Raw genomic sequence first — 15,712 nt, forward strand, 5'->3', positions numbered from 1 at the left:
AACAGCATCCTTCCCGAAACCCGAGCTGTCCGTTTAGGACACGTGGCATCAGCGCTATCTCCGCGCTTACGTGGCGCGCCCCTTTCTGTCTTCCCCACACCCTTCAGCCTTCTCGGTGCGTCAATTAATTACCGCTAACCGAGGGCCCCGGGATCCCAAAATAGCTTCAGCGACCTGGGGACCCCCCCCCCCCCCACCGGCCTTCGCCTTCGCTATCGCACCTGACGCGTGGGCCCGCTAAACAATCCTCCCCGCGAGGGGCCTCACTTCATTTGCCTTTCCTGCCACGTAATCCGGCCCGTGGATATCTCGCACCTTTTCCGAACCATTTCGCTTCGCTTCCCCCCACCCCGCCCCCCTTCCCCTTCCCCTTCCATCCGTTCCTTCCCACACAACACTAGCACGCACGCCGAGTCTCAGACAGAGAGAGAGAGAGGGGCGCCATGTCGGTGGGTAGCTGCTGCATTCCGGCGATCCCGCGGGCTGCACGGCCGGCGTGGGGCGGGCTGCTCGGGGCCGCCTTCCTGGTGGCTGCGCGGCCGCGGGCCGGGCGGTGCCGCGCCACGCACGGACGCGTGAGGCTCGGCGGCCGCGTCGTGGCCCGAGCCAGCGCGGCGGAGACGCCGGTGGCTGGTGCCGACGAGGACGCCGGAGCGGTGTTTTCCGAGAAGTTCCCCTTGCGCCGATGCCAAACTGTAACTTGCTGTGCTATCGCTGTGTGATCTCTGCTAAAATGGTGTGTTTTTTGGTTGTGGGGATTGTGATGATGGGTTTTGTGGTGAACGCAGGTGGAAGGGAAGGCGTGGGTGAGGGTGGACGCGGAGCCGGATGGGGACGGCAAGTGCAAGATCGTGGTCGGATGCGATGTGGAGGGGAAATGGGTGCTGCACTGGGGAGTCTCTTACGATGGTGAGCATGGAAGGTAATATCTTTCTCTTCTGTTGCTCAATTTCTTTTCCTGAATGTGGATGCGTCCTTGTGTTGATGGATCACGGACAACGATTTATGCATTATTAAGAGTAACAGATGGGGTCAGACCTGCAGGCATGCCCATTTCAGTGAGATTTGACTTGTGATCTATATAACTTCAGGTTAAACGTTTGGAAAGTTGTGAAATGGTAGACCATGCAACTTGTAATCTGGGTACGCGTTCATTTAGGGGAAGTCGTGAACACATTCACTAAAAAAATATATTAACATGCTAGTGTGCAGTTGGAAGTATGGCACCCGGAGGGCGCAAAACTTTTTTTAAAAGGTTTTGATCAGAAAGGTGTCTGGTGTTGGAGATGTTTTGGTTGTTCGTAAGTGAACCAATCTTAAATGCCTTAGATTTCATGTTTTTTATTTGGAAATTGAATAGCATCTAAGCCGCTTTATAGCATGTAGGAAAACTGGAAGGAGAACTTTTCATAATCTGATTAAGCGATTTTAGGTTACTGGTTGCTATGTTTCCTTGACTTCGACTCCGTCGGAGTAGTCTTGATATCCTGATTTTCTATCATTTGGTTAAAGAAAAAATTTGTCGTGTCGTATTTATTAAGATTTGTCATTTCTTTCGTTCCTTTTGTATGTATTCAAGCTTAAAAAATAAGGCCTTTGTGCTCTTTTTCCTAGAAAAGGAAAAGAAACAACTAGTTACTTTATTTTTACTTCATTTGCCACCTTCAGATCCTGTCTCCTTGGACCAAAAATGTTCAATGAACAATTTCATCTTATCATCTGTTATCCATGGATATGCAGAGAATGGGATCAGCCTCCTTCAGAAATGAGACCACCCGGTTCAGTTCCAATCAAGGTTGGTCCACTCTTGTGTTCACTGTTCAAGCATTCAAAATAGGTCGCAGCTATTGTCGTTGGCATGTGTGTGTCAATGTGATACAAACATGCCAGGAACCTCCAATTTTTGTTGATATCTGAGATTGTCAAAAGGCTCACCGCTTTCTTATTTATCCTTTAGCCATTAATTGTACTCATTCAGCTTTCCAATTGCTGGACAATATTTGAAATTTCCAGGACTATGCAATTGAAACACTATTGGAGATTGTACCCAATTCGGAAGGGAGGACGCTTTATGAAGTGCAAATCAAATTAGATAAGAACACTCAGATTGCGGCTATCAATTTTGTCCTAAAGGTTCGGATGCTATTTTCTCAATGACGTTGTGTTGACTCTTGTACTCTAGGCGATGCCAATTGAAACAGTAGCTGAACTCACCTAAGCTGGAAATTATTGTTCACGTGCTCTAGTTTTCTGGGAAAATGATTATCTGCACACAAAAGGCAATACCAAACACATGACTCATCTGAGCGGAATATTTTGATAGATTCATTTGTTATTTTAAATCCTATGTGTTCCTTTGTCTCTTTTAGCTTTTATTAAGGGTTGTTTATTCAGCTTTCAATTTTAATGTCTCAATTTATTGTTGCTTTGCTAGGAAGAGGAAACAGGTGCATGGTTTCAACATAAGGGCAGGGATTTCAGAATACCCTTATATGGATCCTTTGATGGTGGAGTTCCATTACAAGCAAAACAAGATATTGGTATCTGGCCAGGTTATTATGAATTTCAATGACTATTGCTTTCTTTTGGATCATATGTTTTCAATCTAGATATTTTTTTTATATAAATTGATGATCAAAGCTAAAAAAATTGACCAACAAGAATCCTAAAACAACTTCTAATTTCAATCAGAGGGAGTACTTGTTTTCATAAAAAAAGAGGGAGTCCTTGTTTTTGCTTTGGAACTTTAAGCTAGTTTACAGGATATTTTGAATGCCCATTAGTTATCTCTGAACGACTAATACTGCATTGACGGTCTGCTCTATTCTACAACCTTTACTATTTTCAAAGCAACAGTATTGAATCGAAGTATCTTTCATCACAGATGCACAAAATGCACTCCATGTTATAGCATCTAATTCTTCTCTAGGTTTATAGAACATGAACATACAAGCTATGGATTTCCAGTAGCACAAAGCCACAAACCGATGAATTCCTCCTTTGAGCAATCATAAATTCATAATTGCAAGGAACTGTTGTAAAAAAAATTCCAACACGAATGTTTTGTTATTCCGTATTGTTCTTTTTTTTTCTTTTGCCTGGAAACTAATGTTGTCTACACCTATGGCCTGGTTTGTTCCTCTAAGCTACTGTCTTGATTACATATGCCCGTGTCTAAAAGACTAGAACTTATGCGTTGCTGTAGCAGTCTCATGGAAGTACATTGCTATCGGCTTTTAAAAGTTGAGAATTATAGTCTTTTTGGGCGTCTAGAAAAGTTATCTAACATATTGAATGTCTGATTTCTTAGGAGCTTTGGAGCATGAGTTTAAGGAACATGAAGGATCTAGTGCTCAGCCACAGGAAACTGTACCTGGTGATACATGTTTGAGTGGAAAACTAATTTCAGGGTTGTATGAGGAATACCCTATCTTAAAATCAGAGTACGTTCAGAACATTGTAACTGTTACTGTGAGGAAACATAACGAAACACATAAAAGGCTTGTGGAATTCGACACTGATATTCCTGGAGAAGTTATCATCCATTGGGGAGTTCACAAAGACAATACCATGGCATGGGAGATCCCGCCAGAACCACATCCACCAACAACGAGAATCTTCCGACAGAAAGCTCTTCAGACATTGCTACAGGTATGAGATAAAATTTAGCTGTTGGAAGGCCAAACTGGATGAAATTGAATTGTATTAATTTTTTAAAAAATAGATGGAATGTACTAGCCATCTGTGCCCTGTAATAATTAACAAGCAAAGGAGTTTTGAAGTAGGATTACATGAGGCTCGCTTGCATTTCTGGATTTTATGATTCCAACTGTACTCTCATAATTCGAAACCATACCATTTGCACTTCCAAGTTATATGAACTAGAAGTCACCACCACCACCACCACCACCATAGATTAAAGTGGTAACTATGATTCTGGATGCCCACAACAGAAAACTCTCCTTATTTCCTCATTGGAGGGTTCGGATGGACTTCACCGTTCTATCCCATTTTCAAATTTGATAATTTTAAAGTGCATGAATTATAAGTTTTCTAAAGTACCATGAGAATTTGAGAAACTGAAATGTAAAGGCGAGTTTATTATTATGCCCTTTTCCACAAGCTTGTGTTTTGCCTTAAACATTTTCTTAAAAGAATTTTTGTTCCTTAGATTTATACTGATATGGATTGGCCAGGGTAGATGGGATAGCAGGAAGAAACCAGCTAGTTGCCCTCCTCACGGAGGCTCTAACTGCTCTTTAGGTTTCTTCTTTCTTGCCCATTGACCTGACATGGGTAGGCATTATACAGCCGACCAGGACTCCACTAACAAATCTAATCCAATCCTAACTAACCAAAATTGCTGACAATCTTATCTAATCATGACTTAGACTCGAACAATGTTTTCCTACACGGTAAACGCTACACGGGCGGTCAACCATCGTTTAGCTAATAGTCGGACTTACATGGCCGATTAATCAGGCTACACGGTGATTAATCAGGCTACACGGCCGTTTAGGAGAACACAGCAGGCCATCGTGTAGCGTTTACACGCCGCGTACATGACCGTATAGCCCGTTTAGGCGAACAGTGGACTCGAAGGCAACTAATGATCCTATCTCCTGGCTTTCCTGGCATGTGGTGCTGCTGCTGCTTCCTTGCTGTGCACTGCCAAACAGGCCCAAGGCCCAGCCCATAACACATACTTTGTCCTGTGAACTGTGATATCATTCCCATGTTAATATGGTTAGTTCTGTATTGTGCCCCTTTCACCAGGAAAAATCTACAACACAAGTTCAGTTCTTTGAAATTTGAAGGAACTTCAGAAACTTTAAATTACAAAAAATTTAAAGTTTGCCGTTTGTGAAATTCTCTGTTTTTGTGTCTGAACTCTGTTATCCATGAGGTTGCCTTCTTTTTAGGATGATGTTTTCTGGTTAGTCAAGTGAGGACCAACTACTTACAAGTTGTCATCTTTTCACTTTGAAGTACATCTCAATGCACATGCAAGTCTCCTCTCTGTTCTTTGACATATGCTCTGCTGGTGCTGCCAAAAAATGCCTTTCTTGTTACTTCTCCATTTGATTGAGCATTTATATATTTCTTCTTGGTGATTATGACTTTAGCGTTGTGAAATCAGTGAAGCATTCCTCATCACACATCTTATCTGATGCTGCAGCAAAAAGCTGATGGAACAGGCAACTCTATATCATTCTTACTAGATGCAGAGTATTCTGGTCTGTCTTTCGTGCTCAAACTTGATGAGTATACTTGGTTGAGAAATCTGGAGAATGGATCCGATTTCTGCATTCCTCTTACAAGAGTGGAACAGCGCAGAAGTGCCCAAGATACTGATAAGGTTGAGGCACAGAAAGTTGATAAGTCTTCACAAGAAGATGGTTTAATCAACGATATAAGAAATCTGGTGGCTGGCCTATCATCTAAAAGAGGTCAGAGAGCTAAGAATAAAGTACTGCAAGAAGATATCCTGCAAGAAATTGAAAGGCTAGCAGCAGAAGCGTATAGCATTTTTAGGAGCCCCACAATTGATACTGTAGAGGAGTCTGTTTACCACGATGACCCAACAAGCGTGAAGCCAGCTTGTTCTGGCACTGGATCTGGCTTTGAAATATTATGCCAAGGATTTAACTGGGAATCTCATAAGTCAGGAAAATGGTATGTTGAGCTTGGTAAAAAGGCCAAGGAGTTGTCATCCCTGGGTTTTACCATTATTTGGTCACCACCACCTACTGATTCTGTATCACCTGAAGGATACATGCCAAGGGATTTATATAATCTAAATTCCAGGTATATTCTTCCATGCAAAATTATTCCTTGAAGATTTGATAAATATAGTACTGTGGTCCTCATCTGTTTATGTTCTATATGATAGTACCTCCTTTGAGGCCTCTTATACTGGATACCTAGAGCCACCATATCTTATTTTGAGCCTGATTAAATTGAACTAACAAAACTCACATGTTGCATGCCCTAGTACAATTTTGTGCAACATGCAAATTGTAGATGCTAGCAATCATCCTTAAGCTATGATCTTTAAGTTGTTAATGCTTTATCCTATAATGCCTTTTCAGAACTTGACTGGTGCTCAAATTAGAACTTATGACTATTGGACCACTCTATTCGTACTAAATATGAGAAACTTTTTTTCATCTTGAGAGAAGTGCAAACACTGCCATGATATTGTCCCTGGGAATTATTCTTTATTCATTCTGGCTAGAAGTTTGGCAAACATGAGTGTCATCATGCAAAGAGCTGAGCTATTTATGATTTTGCTCACAAAAAAAGAATAAGCATGGTTATTGCCAAGTAACTGACAAACTTATCAGCAACATCCCTTCTTGATGAAAGAACTAGGAAAGTGATATGGCTGGGGGATGAGGCGTACTCGCCCTCTTGATCAGAGGCTCTGAGCAGCTATTAGATGGACTTATGTTTTATTCATGCTTGCTTATACCGACTCATATAGCCTTTAAATAGTGCTAGCGTTTACAGATAAACCAATGATCTTATCTCTAAAACCGACTAACAAATCCTATCTCCAACTAATGAAGCTAACTGAACTAACTTAAACTTAACAAACTCTATCTCTAACTGATTCTCTAACCTCCTGATGAAGTAGCTTGGCCCATTCCAACGATCTGTGCTGAATTCCCCCGGTGCCATCTCCTGTAAGTCTGTCCGACAAAAGCGTCTACAACAGAAAATATTGCATGTTCTTATTAGATCAACTGATGTAGAAATGTAGTTATATTGCATCACCATAGAGAACATTCCTTCTGATGAAATAGCTGGGAGGGAGATATGGAGTACTTAGATAACTGATGTTGCAGATCATTGATGGACCATACATTTTTATCTGCTTGCCTAGAGCCCTAGACTACCTTTGGGCATTGTAGTGTGAGACTTTGTAGATTGTAAACATTGTGATTCAATGGTGTGTAGAATTCTGAAGGTTTTTCTACTAATTTTCTGTGTAGAAGCATGACAAAGCTATCGTTTGCAGTCAGGAGTAATAAACTATCCTCAGTTTACTTGGTCCAGACATCTATTGCTCAATTTACCTGACTTTGTCTGACCTTATAAAGCTTCTTATTTTGCTGTTTACCTTGCATAAAAGCCAATGATCTTCAGAAGGATAAATGTGAGACTTAGAAAATCATTTTCTTAAACAGTATATGTTTATGAACCCATCATGCAAGCTCACGCATTAACATTATAAAGCAATGTTTCAGATATGGGACCATGGATGAGTTGAAGGAGCTTGTGAAGATTTTTCATGAAGCTGGCATCAAGGTTCTTGGTGATGCTGTTCTAAATCACAGGTGTGCTCAGTTTCAGAACCAAAATGGTGTCTGGAATATTTTTGGTGGGCGTATTAATTGGGATGATCGAGCGGTTGTCGCTGATGATCCACATTTCCAGGTAAGGCCTTTTCTTCCGAAATGTATTTATCTATAAGACTTAGGATATGATTCTCCATGAAACATTTAAAAAATTCGACCGTGGGCTAAAATTGTTTAGGAAAACTGACCGTTCATGCTAATAAATTGCTTTAAGCCAATGACAACACAGTTGAACCTGCTGGTTTCACACTGAACGAACACTAGACCGAGTCTACTCCCTACGCACATTAAGTTATTGGGCGAGCAAGGGTTCAAATATTGTGCCCTTCCAGCCAAACTAACAAGCCTGGCAATGGATGTCTGTTGAATATGGATGGAAAATAAAGGCTCTTATGATGTATTTCTCTAGCACACTACTGGCCAACATTATTTTACTATATTTTCCAAACTGGTGGTGGGACCAGTGGATCAATGGTCCGACCAGTAAGCCAATGAAATGAGTAACTCGCTAATTGAACTACCGGTATGATTATTATATCTATATGGTTAATGAACTCAATTAACCAAGAACAATACATTAGGCCTACTTGTGAACAGGCACCATGGATACAATTAAGAAGAAATTGACAGTACACTGTAGGCATCCCTGTGAACAGGCATCATGGATGCAACCCCTGTGAACTCCCTTGTTGAACTCTAATGATTCTGTTCTGCGTCCTTAATTGCCCAGAAATGGTTTCTAGCAAGATGAACGCATAAATTTGGTCAACTTGTTCCTCCGCATGGACTAAAAGTTTCAGTTCACCAATATGTAACTCTAACGGGGCCTGTTGAAGCTTTATACTTGCATGTAGTATTGGCCGCAAAATGCACAACTTTAACATCCATATTTAGTTGCATAAAGAAATTCAGTAACTTGACTTTAGTTCCAAAAGGGGAAAATAAAAGATACAGACTCAACTTCAGCAACCTTTGAAAATTCAAGATTGTACAACATATTTTGCCAAAGTTATGCAAATGTGATATTTTATTCTCCCATTATATGTTGGGGGTAAAACTCTGGTCCCTGCAGGGAAGAGGAAACAAGAGCAGTGGAGATCATTTCCATGCAGCACCGAACATTGATCACTCACAAGAGTTCGTGAGGAATGATCTTAAAGAATGGCTTTGCTGGATGAGGTCCGTTATTCTGTCATTTCTTGGTCAAAGCTCCTGCCATTATTCACGCTTCATTGTTTGTCGCTGTATGCATCACCTATGCAGCATCCCCATAAAATGAGTAAATAAATTCCATGTACGTGCATGGTTTGTGGACCTAATTTGCACCCGAGTGCCAGTTGTCCCTTGCCTCATCAACTTTCTTTTGAAAGCTGGAATTTTCTTAAGGAATTCTTTTTTTTACTCAGCTTATCTCCTACACTAAATTGGAATGAACGGATGGTACACTAAAAACACTGCAATTCTCGTCAGATTACCACCAGATTTTTTTTTTGGGGGGGGGGGGGGGGCGGGGGGGGCATGGTTGGGTAAAAAATATATGTACTTGAGTCTGCTTAGCTCCTACGAGTTATTGGAATGGACAAATGGTGCACCAGAAAGTAGAAACTCTGCAAATTCTCGTCTGTTTAACATACCTTGGAAAATGATTTTGCTAGGAGATCTGTTCTGGATATATATCTTGCTCTGGTGCATAGGTTTTAGGATGATTGATCCTGTAAGTTTATGTAATTGTGTCGTGCTTGCTTTTTGAGTAAAGTACCACAGCTAGCGGGACTTATGGTTTCACTCCCTAGGGGAAATAGGTAAACAAATCAAGTTATTGCATGAGCTTTTCCCGCTAATGCCAACATCGTTCCTTGATGAGTAGCAAATTTTGTAGGAAATTATCTTTTCCTTTCTTTGAGGACAGATCATGTGATATTTCCAGTTCCCGCTACTTTAATATGGGAACAGTACCTTTCAGATTCTAATGTGGTTAATACAATATTCTGCAAAATGTCAGCATTGCATGTTTTATCCATAGCTGTTCTGCTTGCAGAAAGGAAGTTGGATACGATGGATGGAGACTTGACTTCGTTCGTGGTTTTTGGGGTGGATATGTCAAAGACTACTTGGAAGCAAGTGAACCATACTTTGCAGTAGGAGAGTATTGGGACTCCCTCAGTTACACTTATGGTGAAATGGACTACAATCAAGATGCCCACAGACAGAGAATCGTCGACTGGATAAATGCTACAAATGGAACTGCTGGTGCATTTGATGTCACCACTAAAGGAATACTTCATGCTGTAAGATTTCAACTTACAGTTTTTAAAGCTTTATAATAGTTCTTATGGGCAGGGGTTTCAAAAGATACAGGTTACATTTCATTTCTGTTTCAAATTTCCAGTAACATGTAATTAGCAATTAGAGTTCAAAATAATCTCAGTTGACATTTCATTTCTGTTTCAAACTTACACTAACATCTAATTAGCAATTAGAGTTCAAAACATCATTTGAAAAACAGCTCAAAATGGCACTCTCATTGGGGTCCCTTGTTCCCGGTACCCACCAAGATTTCTGGCTCCTGGCAGTACCAGAATTTAGATTCTGGCTTATGGGTGATGTGGATAACTCTAAATATCTTGACCAATTTTCCAGCAATCCAATGTCTGGTATGCTGTATGTATTATAAGGCTACTACCCGCCTGTTAGGTTGGGCCATGATGTCATTTGTCTTTTTGCCTCTTTCTGAGGAGGATCATGTAACGTTATCAATGGGTACTTCAACATTTCTCTACAAACATTTAGTGCTTTGACAATTATTATGTGAGATGCAACATGCGAAACCATGGGTGTCAGTTGATTTTAGCTTGCATCTTGCATAGTTATATTGCCATAGTGTGAGGATCGCTGAGTGTTGATAATCTGTTGTGAAGTGGTTTGCTGGTAAGAGTATAACTCGTTACTCATCTAAAAATGGAATGACCAGCCTTCCCCATCCTGTGGGGAAAATGCTATTGTAGTCTAGTGGTGTGTGACCTTGTGCACTTTCTTACATTTACTATTTTCCCTGCATCTGTAATATGGAATTTACTTTTGCTATACAGGCACTTGAAAGATCTGAGTATTGGCGCTTGTCTGATGAAAAAGGAAAACCCCCTGGAGTATTAGGTTGGTGGCCTTCACGAGCTGTCACATTTATAGAGAATCACGATACTGGTTCTACTCAGGTACAATGCAGTATCTTATATTCAAATAGAAATTATCCACTATGCACAAGTGGACATATCCGTAGTTTTGTTGTATTTGCATAGAAGTAGCACAAAATGTATAGACCTGCGTGCCTAATAACCTGATCATTCTGATGCGTTTATTTTCAATAATGATAGTAATACTTTAGATGCTGATCCTTATTGATTCAGTATTGCTTAGTTTCAATTCTAAAATAAATGTTTCTCATCCTGCCCAGTTGAACTTGAATCTTACAGTCTTTAATTTTGTGAATCCTTGTAAAATTTGAAGTGCATCTAAATTCTAAGAAAAAAATGCTAGATATTCAGCAGTCTTCAAAACTGGAATCTTCAGAAACCTGCAAGGTTTACTACTGCCTGTCCACGTTACACTTTCTAGCATGTCTGCAGGGTCATTGGAGATTCCCCTATGGTATGGAGCTGCAAGGATATGCCTACATCCTGACTCACCCTGGCACTCCTGTGGTCTTCCATGATCACATTTTTTCGCACTTGCAACCAGAGATTGCTAAATTTATCTCCATCAGACGTCGTCAGAAAATTCATTGCCGCAGCAAGGTAAAACATGTCGAGAAGATGCAACTAAACAAATCCATCCTCTCCATCCTGTTATCTTGTTTCTATATTGTGCAATGGCAATATTTTCTTATGCTTGAAATGCTGGTGACATAATACATCACTTACAGATCAAGATACTGAAGGCAGAAAGGAGTTTATATGTGGCTGAGATCGATGAGAAGTTAACGATGAAAATTGGCCCAGAGCATTTTGAGCCAAGCGGTCCCCTAAACTGGATTGTTGCTGCCGAGGGACAGGATTACAAAATCTGGGAAGTGTCATCATAGACCTGATGTGCCGCCACTTTCGTAACAGCTAAGTATATATTATAACTCTTAAGAATGTTGGATAGTGCACAGATTGCGATTCAAATTCCTTGGATTTAGTTCTCATATGAACTAAGTCCAAAAATTCCTAGACCCCCCTTCCCAACAAGCTAGAGGGAGAGATTGAATAGCGTAATGCTAGGAAATGGCGCCAGAATGCAAGAAAGGTATATGGAAGCATTTGCCGTACAGAGGATTCCACCAGCGCGATGCTATATGTTACAGTATAACATTTTATATATACAAATCCCACCGGTTATGTATTATCTGCAGGTACATTGCCCATTCATTTAGCTTCTGTGTTATATGCACTTTTGCAGATATGCCTCCACTATGTTGCAGCGATGTAAAATCATATCTATCATACACATTTGCAATAAAGTACATATGCTCAAGTATGAATATCAATTTCTTGCAGACCCGGCATTCCACGTGACATTGTGCACCAAGAGATGGAATTCACTCGTTCCTTTTCTGTTAGAAAACTTCAGGCACTCCTTTTCTAGAAAAATAAATCATATACGCATCAAATCAAATAGTTAGGGTATTCAAACCAAAAACATTGAAAGGGTTAACTGAAAGAGAGTAACTTTAGACAAAATATGTCACTGAGTGAGTTGAGCAAAACTATGCATTGACCAATGAACTGGATCGCCGATAATCTTGTTCACTGATTCAGATCAAAATATAAACCAGCTAGGGGCAACTACGAACACTCAGGATGACACTAGAGAAGGAAAAGCTTGCAGAATCGAGATGCCATATCACTCGACCTCGAGTGCTGATAAGGAAACATACCATCCTAGAACCAAAAAGGGGTCGGCATCATCATCAGGGCTTAAGGACCAGCGACAGCCCGACCTTGGAGCTCTTCTCGATTGCCTTGGTGTCGACCTCAGTCGAGAGGGTGAAGAGTGACTTGGGCCTCCACTCATGCTGGATGAGGGCACTGGCCACACCATGGTTGTTGTAGCGTGCCTTTACAGTGGTGAGATGGTCCAGGGCATGCTGTGTCCCGAAGGTGACGGTGTTCTCATTGCTTGAGAAGCTGTGGATCAGTTCCGCTCCAACAGCTGTGTTGTTCTCCGTGTTCACCAAGTGGTAGTAGGATGCAGTGAGACTGTCACCTTTGTTGTTCCTGACAAGTGAAACCATTCATTAATCACTTTGCATACCATATGGCCACAAAAGTCATGCATTGATATAACACGGTGCAGATAATCATTGAAGTAATGCCCTTGAACCAATTCAATTAAACTTTCCCTATAAGTTTGAAAGAAGCAAGTTTTAAGAGAAAAGCAGAAAACTACCCACCCAAATGGTAAAAATGCATAGTAGAAACTACTTACAAGATCACAGCAGCAATGAGATCTGCATTGGTGAGACTCACTCCAGCATTGTACTTGGTGAAATTCCCAGTAGCAGTATCATATGCAACATCAGCACCAACAGCAATAGCTTTGTTGCCAAACACACCAGAAAGGTTAACCAAAGGCTTTGAGTTCAAGCCAACACTGGCACCAATACCAGCATAATCATGCAAGTACTGGACTTCAGCCTGCAACCACAAGGTAGATCTCAATGAGCTAACGAGAATCAAAAAAGATGGAAAAGATGAAGACGTGTACCTTTCCAGCTGTTTGATATGGAAAAGGAATGGTTACAATCTTTTTCAAGCCTGGTGCACCAAGATCCTCAGTTGTGATGGTAGTTAAGAGCTGAAGAAAACAAACAGAAATCAATCACTTGCATAGAACAATTGGTTCAATTTCAGGCAGTTAACTGAGAACTTCAACATAATAAGGCTTGAGTGGTACAAGGACAAATCCAGAAGAAACTTGCCAGAGAGTCTGAAGTTGCTTTCACATCCACTGTGACATTCTTCTGCTTCAGCTGGGTCTGGATCTCACTAAAGATAGCCTCATTTTTCTTTGTGCTCGCAGCTGTTATCGCCTATAGACAGAAATTCCAGAAAGGAAAGGTGTATGATCAGATTTATAACATCAGTGGAAAAATGAAGTTCCACACAGTAGAAAGCTCAACCAATGAAAATTGAATAATTTTGAGTGTTTCATGATAAGACAAATGGTTGGGTGAACAAATAATGGAACAAAGGTAAAACGGACTCACATAATAACTTCCAGCCTGTCAGCACAACAGTCACAGTTAAACTGACATTATAGGATAAGATAGATGCATGCAAAACTAGACAAAATCATGCATGGGTGACTGCATAATCAACAGAATAATTCTAACCCAAAGAATAATCATGCATGGGTGACTGCCTATGAGATTACCACTGTGAATTGCTCAAGCACTAAGATAGATGTATACAAAAATAAACAAAATTGTGACTGCATATTCACTTCAAACTGCAATCAGCACTCTACATCTGATATGTTAAACACAATTATTCTAACCCAACGATGAACTAGTACACAGGTTAACCTGCAGCAACTACAGATGGAAACATCAAACATACAAACAAGCTCAAACCTACAATATCATAACTGTGAATTGTTCAACTGAAATCTCAGTTTATTTACAGAACACCCAGTACTTTAGCACGACACAAAAAAGTACAATGATAGCATCAATACATAAACACAATATATAAACATAAGCCTCTGGCACTGATCATCCATCAGACCAATGGAACCAAAAATACTTAACACTTCCAACACCCCGATTAACATCACCAAGCTAAAATACATCATCATGCACCAACTATTTGCAGATGATCCTAAATCTTATTCTAATATCCAGGATTCCAAACCAACCCAAAATCTAAGCAACCACAAACCCTAGCATACTAAGGCCCTGTTTATTTTTGCTTTGGATTGTCACAATCTGGATTATGTGGAGAAGCCAATTCCCACTAGATTGTGGAATTTTTGCAGATGACTGTTTGTTTTTTGCTTTTGCTTTTGGAGACATACACCCCAATCTGCTCATACGGATAAGCTAAACCCTCCCCAACCCCGCTAACCACCGCGTCTCAAACCTAAAACCCCACCCAACCATTCAGAGTCCGACTCAAAACCATAAAAAAGAACTACCACACTAGCAACCATAGCATGCAAACCAAGAAATCCACAAAGAGGGCACTAAGAGCAAGAAGAATCCAGCAATACTCACGGCTCCATTCGCGGCGTAGGTGGTCAGGGTAAACTTCTGGTCCGTCTGGAAGTCCCTGTACAGGAGATCTGCGAGCCCACAAACAACAAAAACATCAGGGAACCAGTAATCAGTCCCTTGCAAAGATCAAATCAAGAACCATCCATAGCCACTAAAACCCCTCCAAGAATCTCCCAAAAAGGAAACCAAAAGGAAAAAAAGAAACACGAGGTCGTCCTGACCCCTGGCCTTCTTGCCGATGTCGGAGTAGAGTCCCGGACCCATGGCGCGAGGAGCTGTTCGGCCCGAGGATCAGAAGGCGGCGGCGGCGGCGGAGAGGAGATTCAAGAAATGCTGTAATGCGGTGGTGGTGTGGGGTTTTGCGGTGTGGAGGAGGAAGAGAGGCTACATGTTATAAAGGCAGGGGAGGGGGAACCGCTGGATGGCGCCGGTTGTGAGATGGACGGGCCAGATCTCTTGATAAGGGGCGTTCGTTGTCTTTTTCTTCAAGAGCAAGAAGGGGGCTGGACCCTCCGGAGGCCGCGCGGTTCGTGCTTTCTTGGAGAAAGGGTTGGTGACGGGAAGACTAAATAAATTTTATAGGTTTTATCTAGAAGATTTTATAAAATATTATTTATCTTATAATTTAATAGGTAAGTTAAAGCAGAGAAAATGTAAATGGACAGATATTATCGTAGAAATGACAATCTTTTACAGCACCAAGTTTTATAAAATTTATTTTCTATATATTGATCTATAGCTTTAAAAAAACTATCTCTTCTAACCAATTTGGAAAATTAGTGTTATATCAACGGTAGCCGTTCGCCACGCTTGCCACACGGTTTTGAAAATTCTCTTTGCGGGGATCAGAAAAATCTGAATTTTTTTCTTTCTTTTGGATCTTTATCTCTTTTCTCTTAAGCCAAATTTTGGTATTTGCTTCATACTAGTCCGGCACTCCAGATATCAATGACAAAATAGATAGCAAATATAAAATGCGAACTAATAAAATGAGAAATCCTGAATTGAAACCCGTGAATTTATACGAAACAGCTTGATTCACGTAAAATTGGGGGAATAATTCCCTACTTTCCAATACATTTTCGTTGCCTGG

At 40.8% G+C, this 15,712-nt stretch overlaps 2 protein-coding genes across 3 annotated transcripts; one reads left to right on the forward strand and one right to left on the reverse strand.

Annotated features, from left to right (window-relative positions):
* Positions 1-357: 357 nt before the first annotated feature.
* On the forward strand, positions 358-11,574 carry LOC133919255 (alpha-amylase 3, chloroplastic-like). Its single transcript, XM_062363607.1, has 13 exons — positions 358-695; positions 789-922; positions 1,741-1,795; positions 2,014-2,133; positions 2,435-2,552; positions 3,311-3,651; positions 5,180-5,808; positions 7,254-7,443; positions 8,437-8,543; positions 9,403-9,652; positions 10,454-10,576; positions 10,988-11,155; positions 11,284-11,574. Exons 1-13 carry the CDS (start codon positions 444-446, stop codon positions 11,440-11,442), a joined length of 2,646 nt encoding a protein of 881 aa, XP_062219591.1. The 5' UTR covers positions 358-443; the 3' UTR covers positions 11,443-11,574.
* Positions 11,575-11,845: 271 nt separating this feature from the next.
* LOC133919265 (mitochondrial outer membrane protein porin 4-like) lies at positions 11,846-15,035 on the reverse strand. Of its 2 annotated transcripts, XM_062363625.1 has the most exons (7): positions 14,841-15,035; positions 14,620-14,687; positions 13,324-13,434; positions 13,110-13,199; positions 12,831-13,039; positions 12,280-12,619; positions 11,846-11,983 (listed from the first exon to the last, which is right to left on the reverse strand). In XM_062363625.1, exons 1-6 carry the CDS (start codon positions 14,881-14,883, stop codon positions 12,313-12,315), a joined length of 828 nt encoding a protein of 275 aa, XP_062219609.1. In that variant the 5' UTR covers positions 14,884-15,035; the 3' UTR covers positions 11,846-11,983; positions 12,280-12,312. The 2 variants fall into 2 exon arrangements, with proteins under 2 accessions (XP_062219609.1, XP_062219600.1); XM_062363616.1 differs by lacking the exon at positions 11,846-11,983 and having other exon boundaries at positions 12,095-12,619; positions 14,841-15,033.
* Between the last annotated feature and the right edge of the window lie 677 nt (positions 15,036-15,712).

This window comes from Phragmites australis, chromosome 1 (assembly GCF_958298935.1).
Source record: "Phragmites australis chromosome 1, lpPhrAust1.1, whole genome shotgun sequence".
Classification (NCBI taxonomy): domain Eukaryota; kingdom Viridiplantae; phylum Streptophyta; class Magnoliopsida; order Poales; family Poaceae; genus Phragmites; species Phragmites australis.

Bases quoted from the DNA above. Each gene is read 5' to 3' on its own strand.
- LOC133919255 (XM_062363607.1), top strand. From the start codon at position 444: ATGTCGGTGGGTAGCTGCTGCATTCCGGCGATCCCGCGGGCTGCACGG. The intron at 5,809-7,253 runs GTATATTCTTCC...GCAATGTTTCAG, and splicing joins TTATATAATCTAAATTCCAG to ATATGGGACCATGGATGAGT. The intron at 8,544-9,402 runs GTCCGTTATTCT...TTCTGCTTGCAG, and splicing joins GAATGGCTTTGCTGGATGAG to AAAGGAAGTTGGATACGATG.
- LOC133919265 (XM_062363625.1), bottom strand. From the start codon at position 14,883: ATGGGTCCGGGACTCTACTCCGACATCGGCAAGAAGGCCAGGG. The intron at 14,688-14,840 runs GTCAGGACGACC...GTGGGCTCGCAG, and splicing joins CATCGGCAAGAAGGCCAGGG to ATCTCCTGTACAGGGACTTC. The intron at 13,200-13,323 runs GCAAGTTTCTTC...TGTTTTCTTCAG, and splicing joins AAGCAACTTCAGACTCTCTG to CTCTTAACTACCATCACAAC.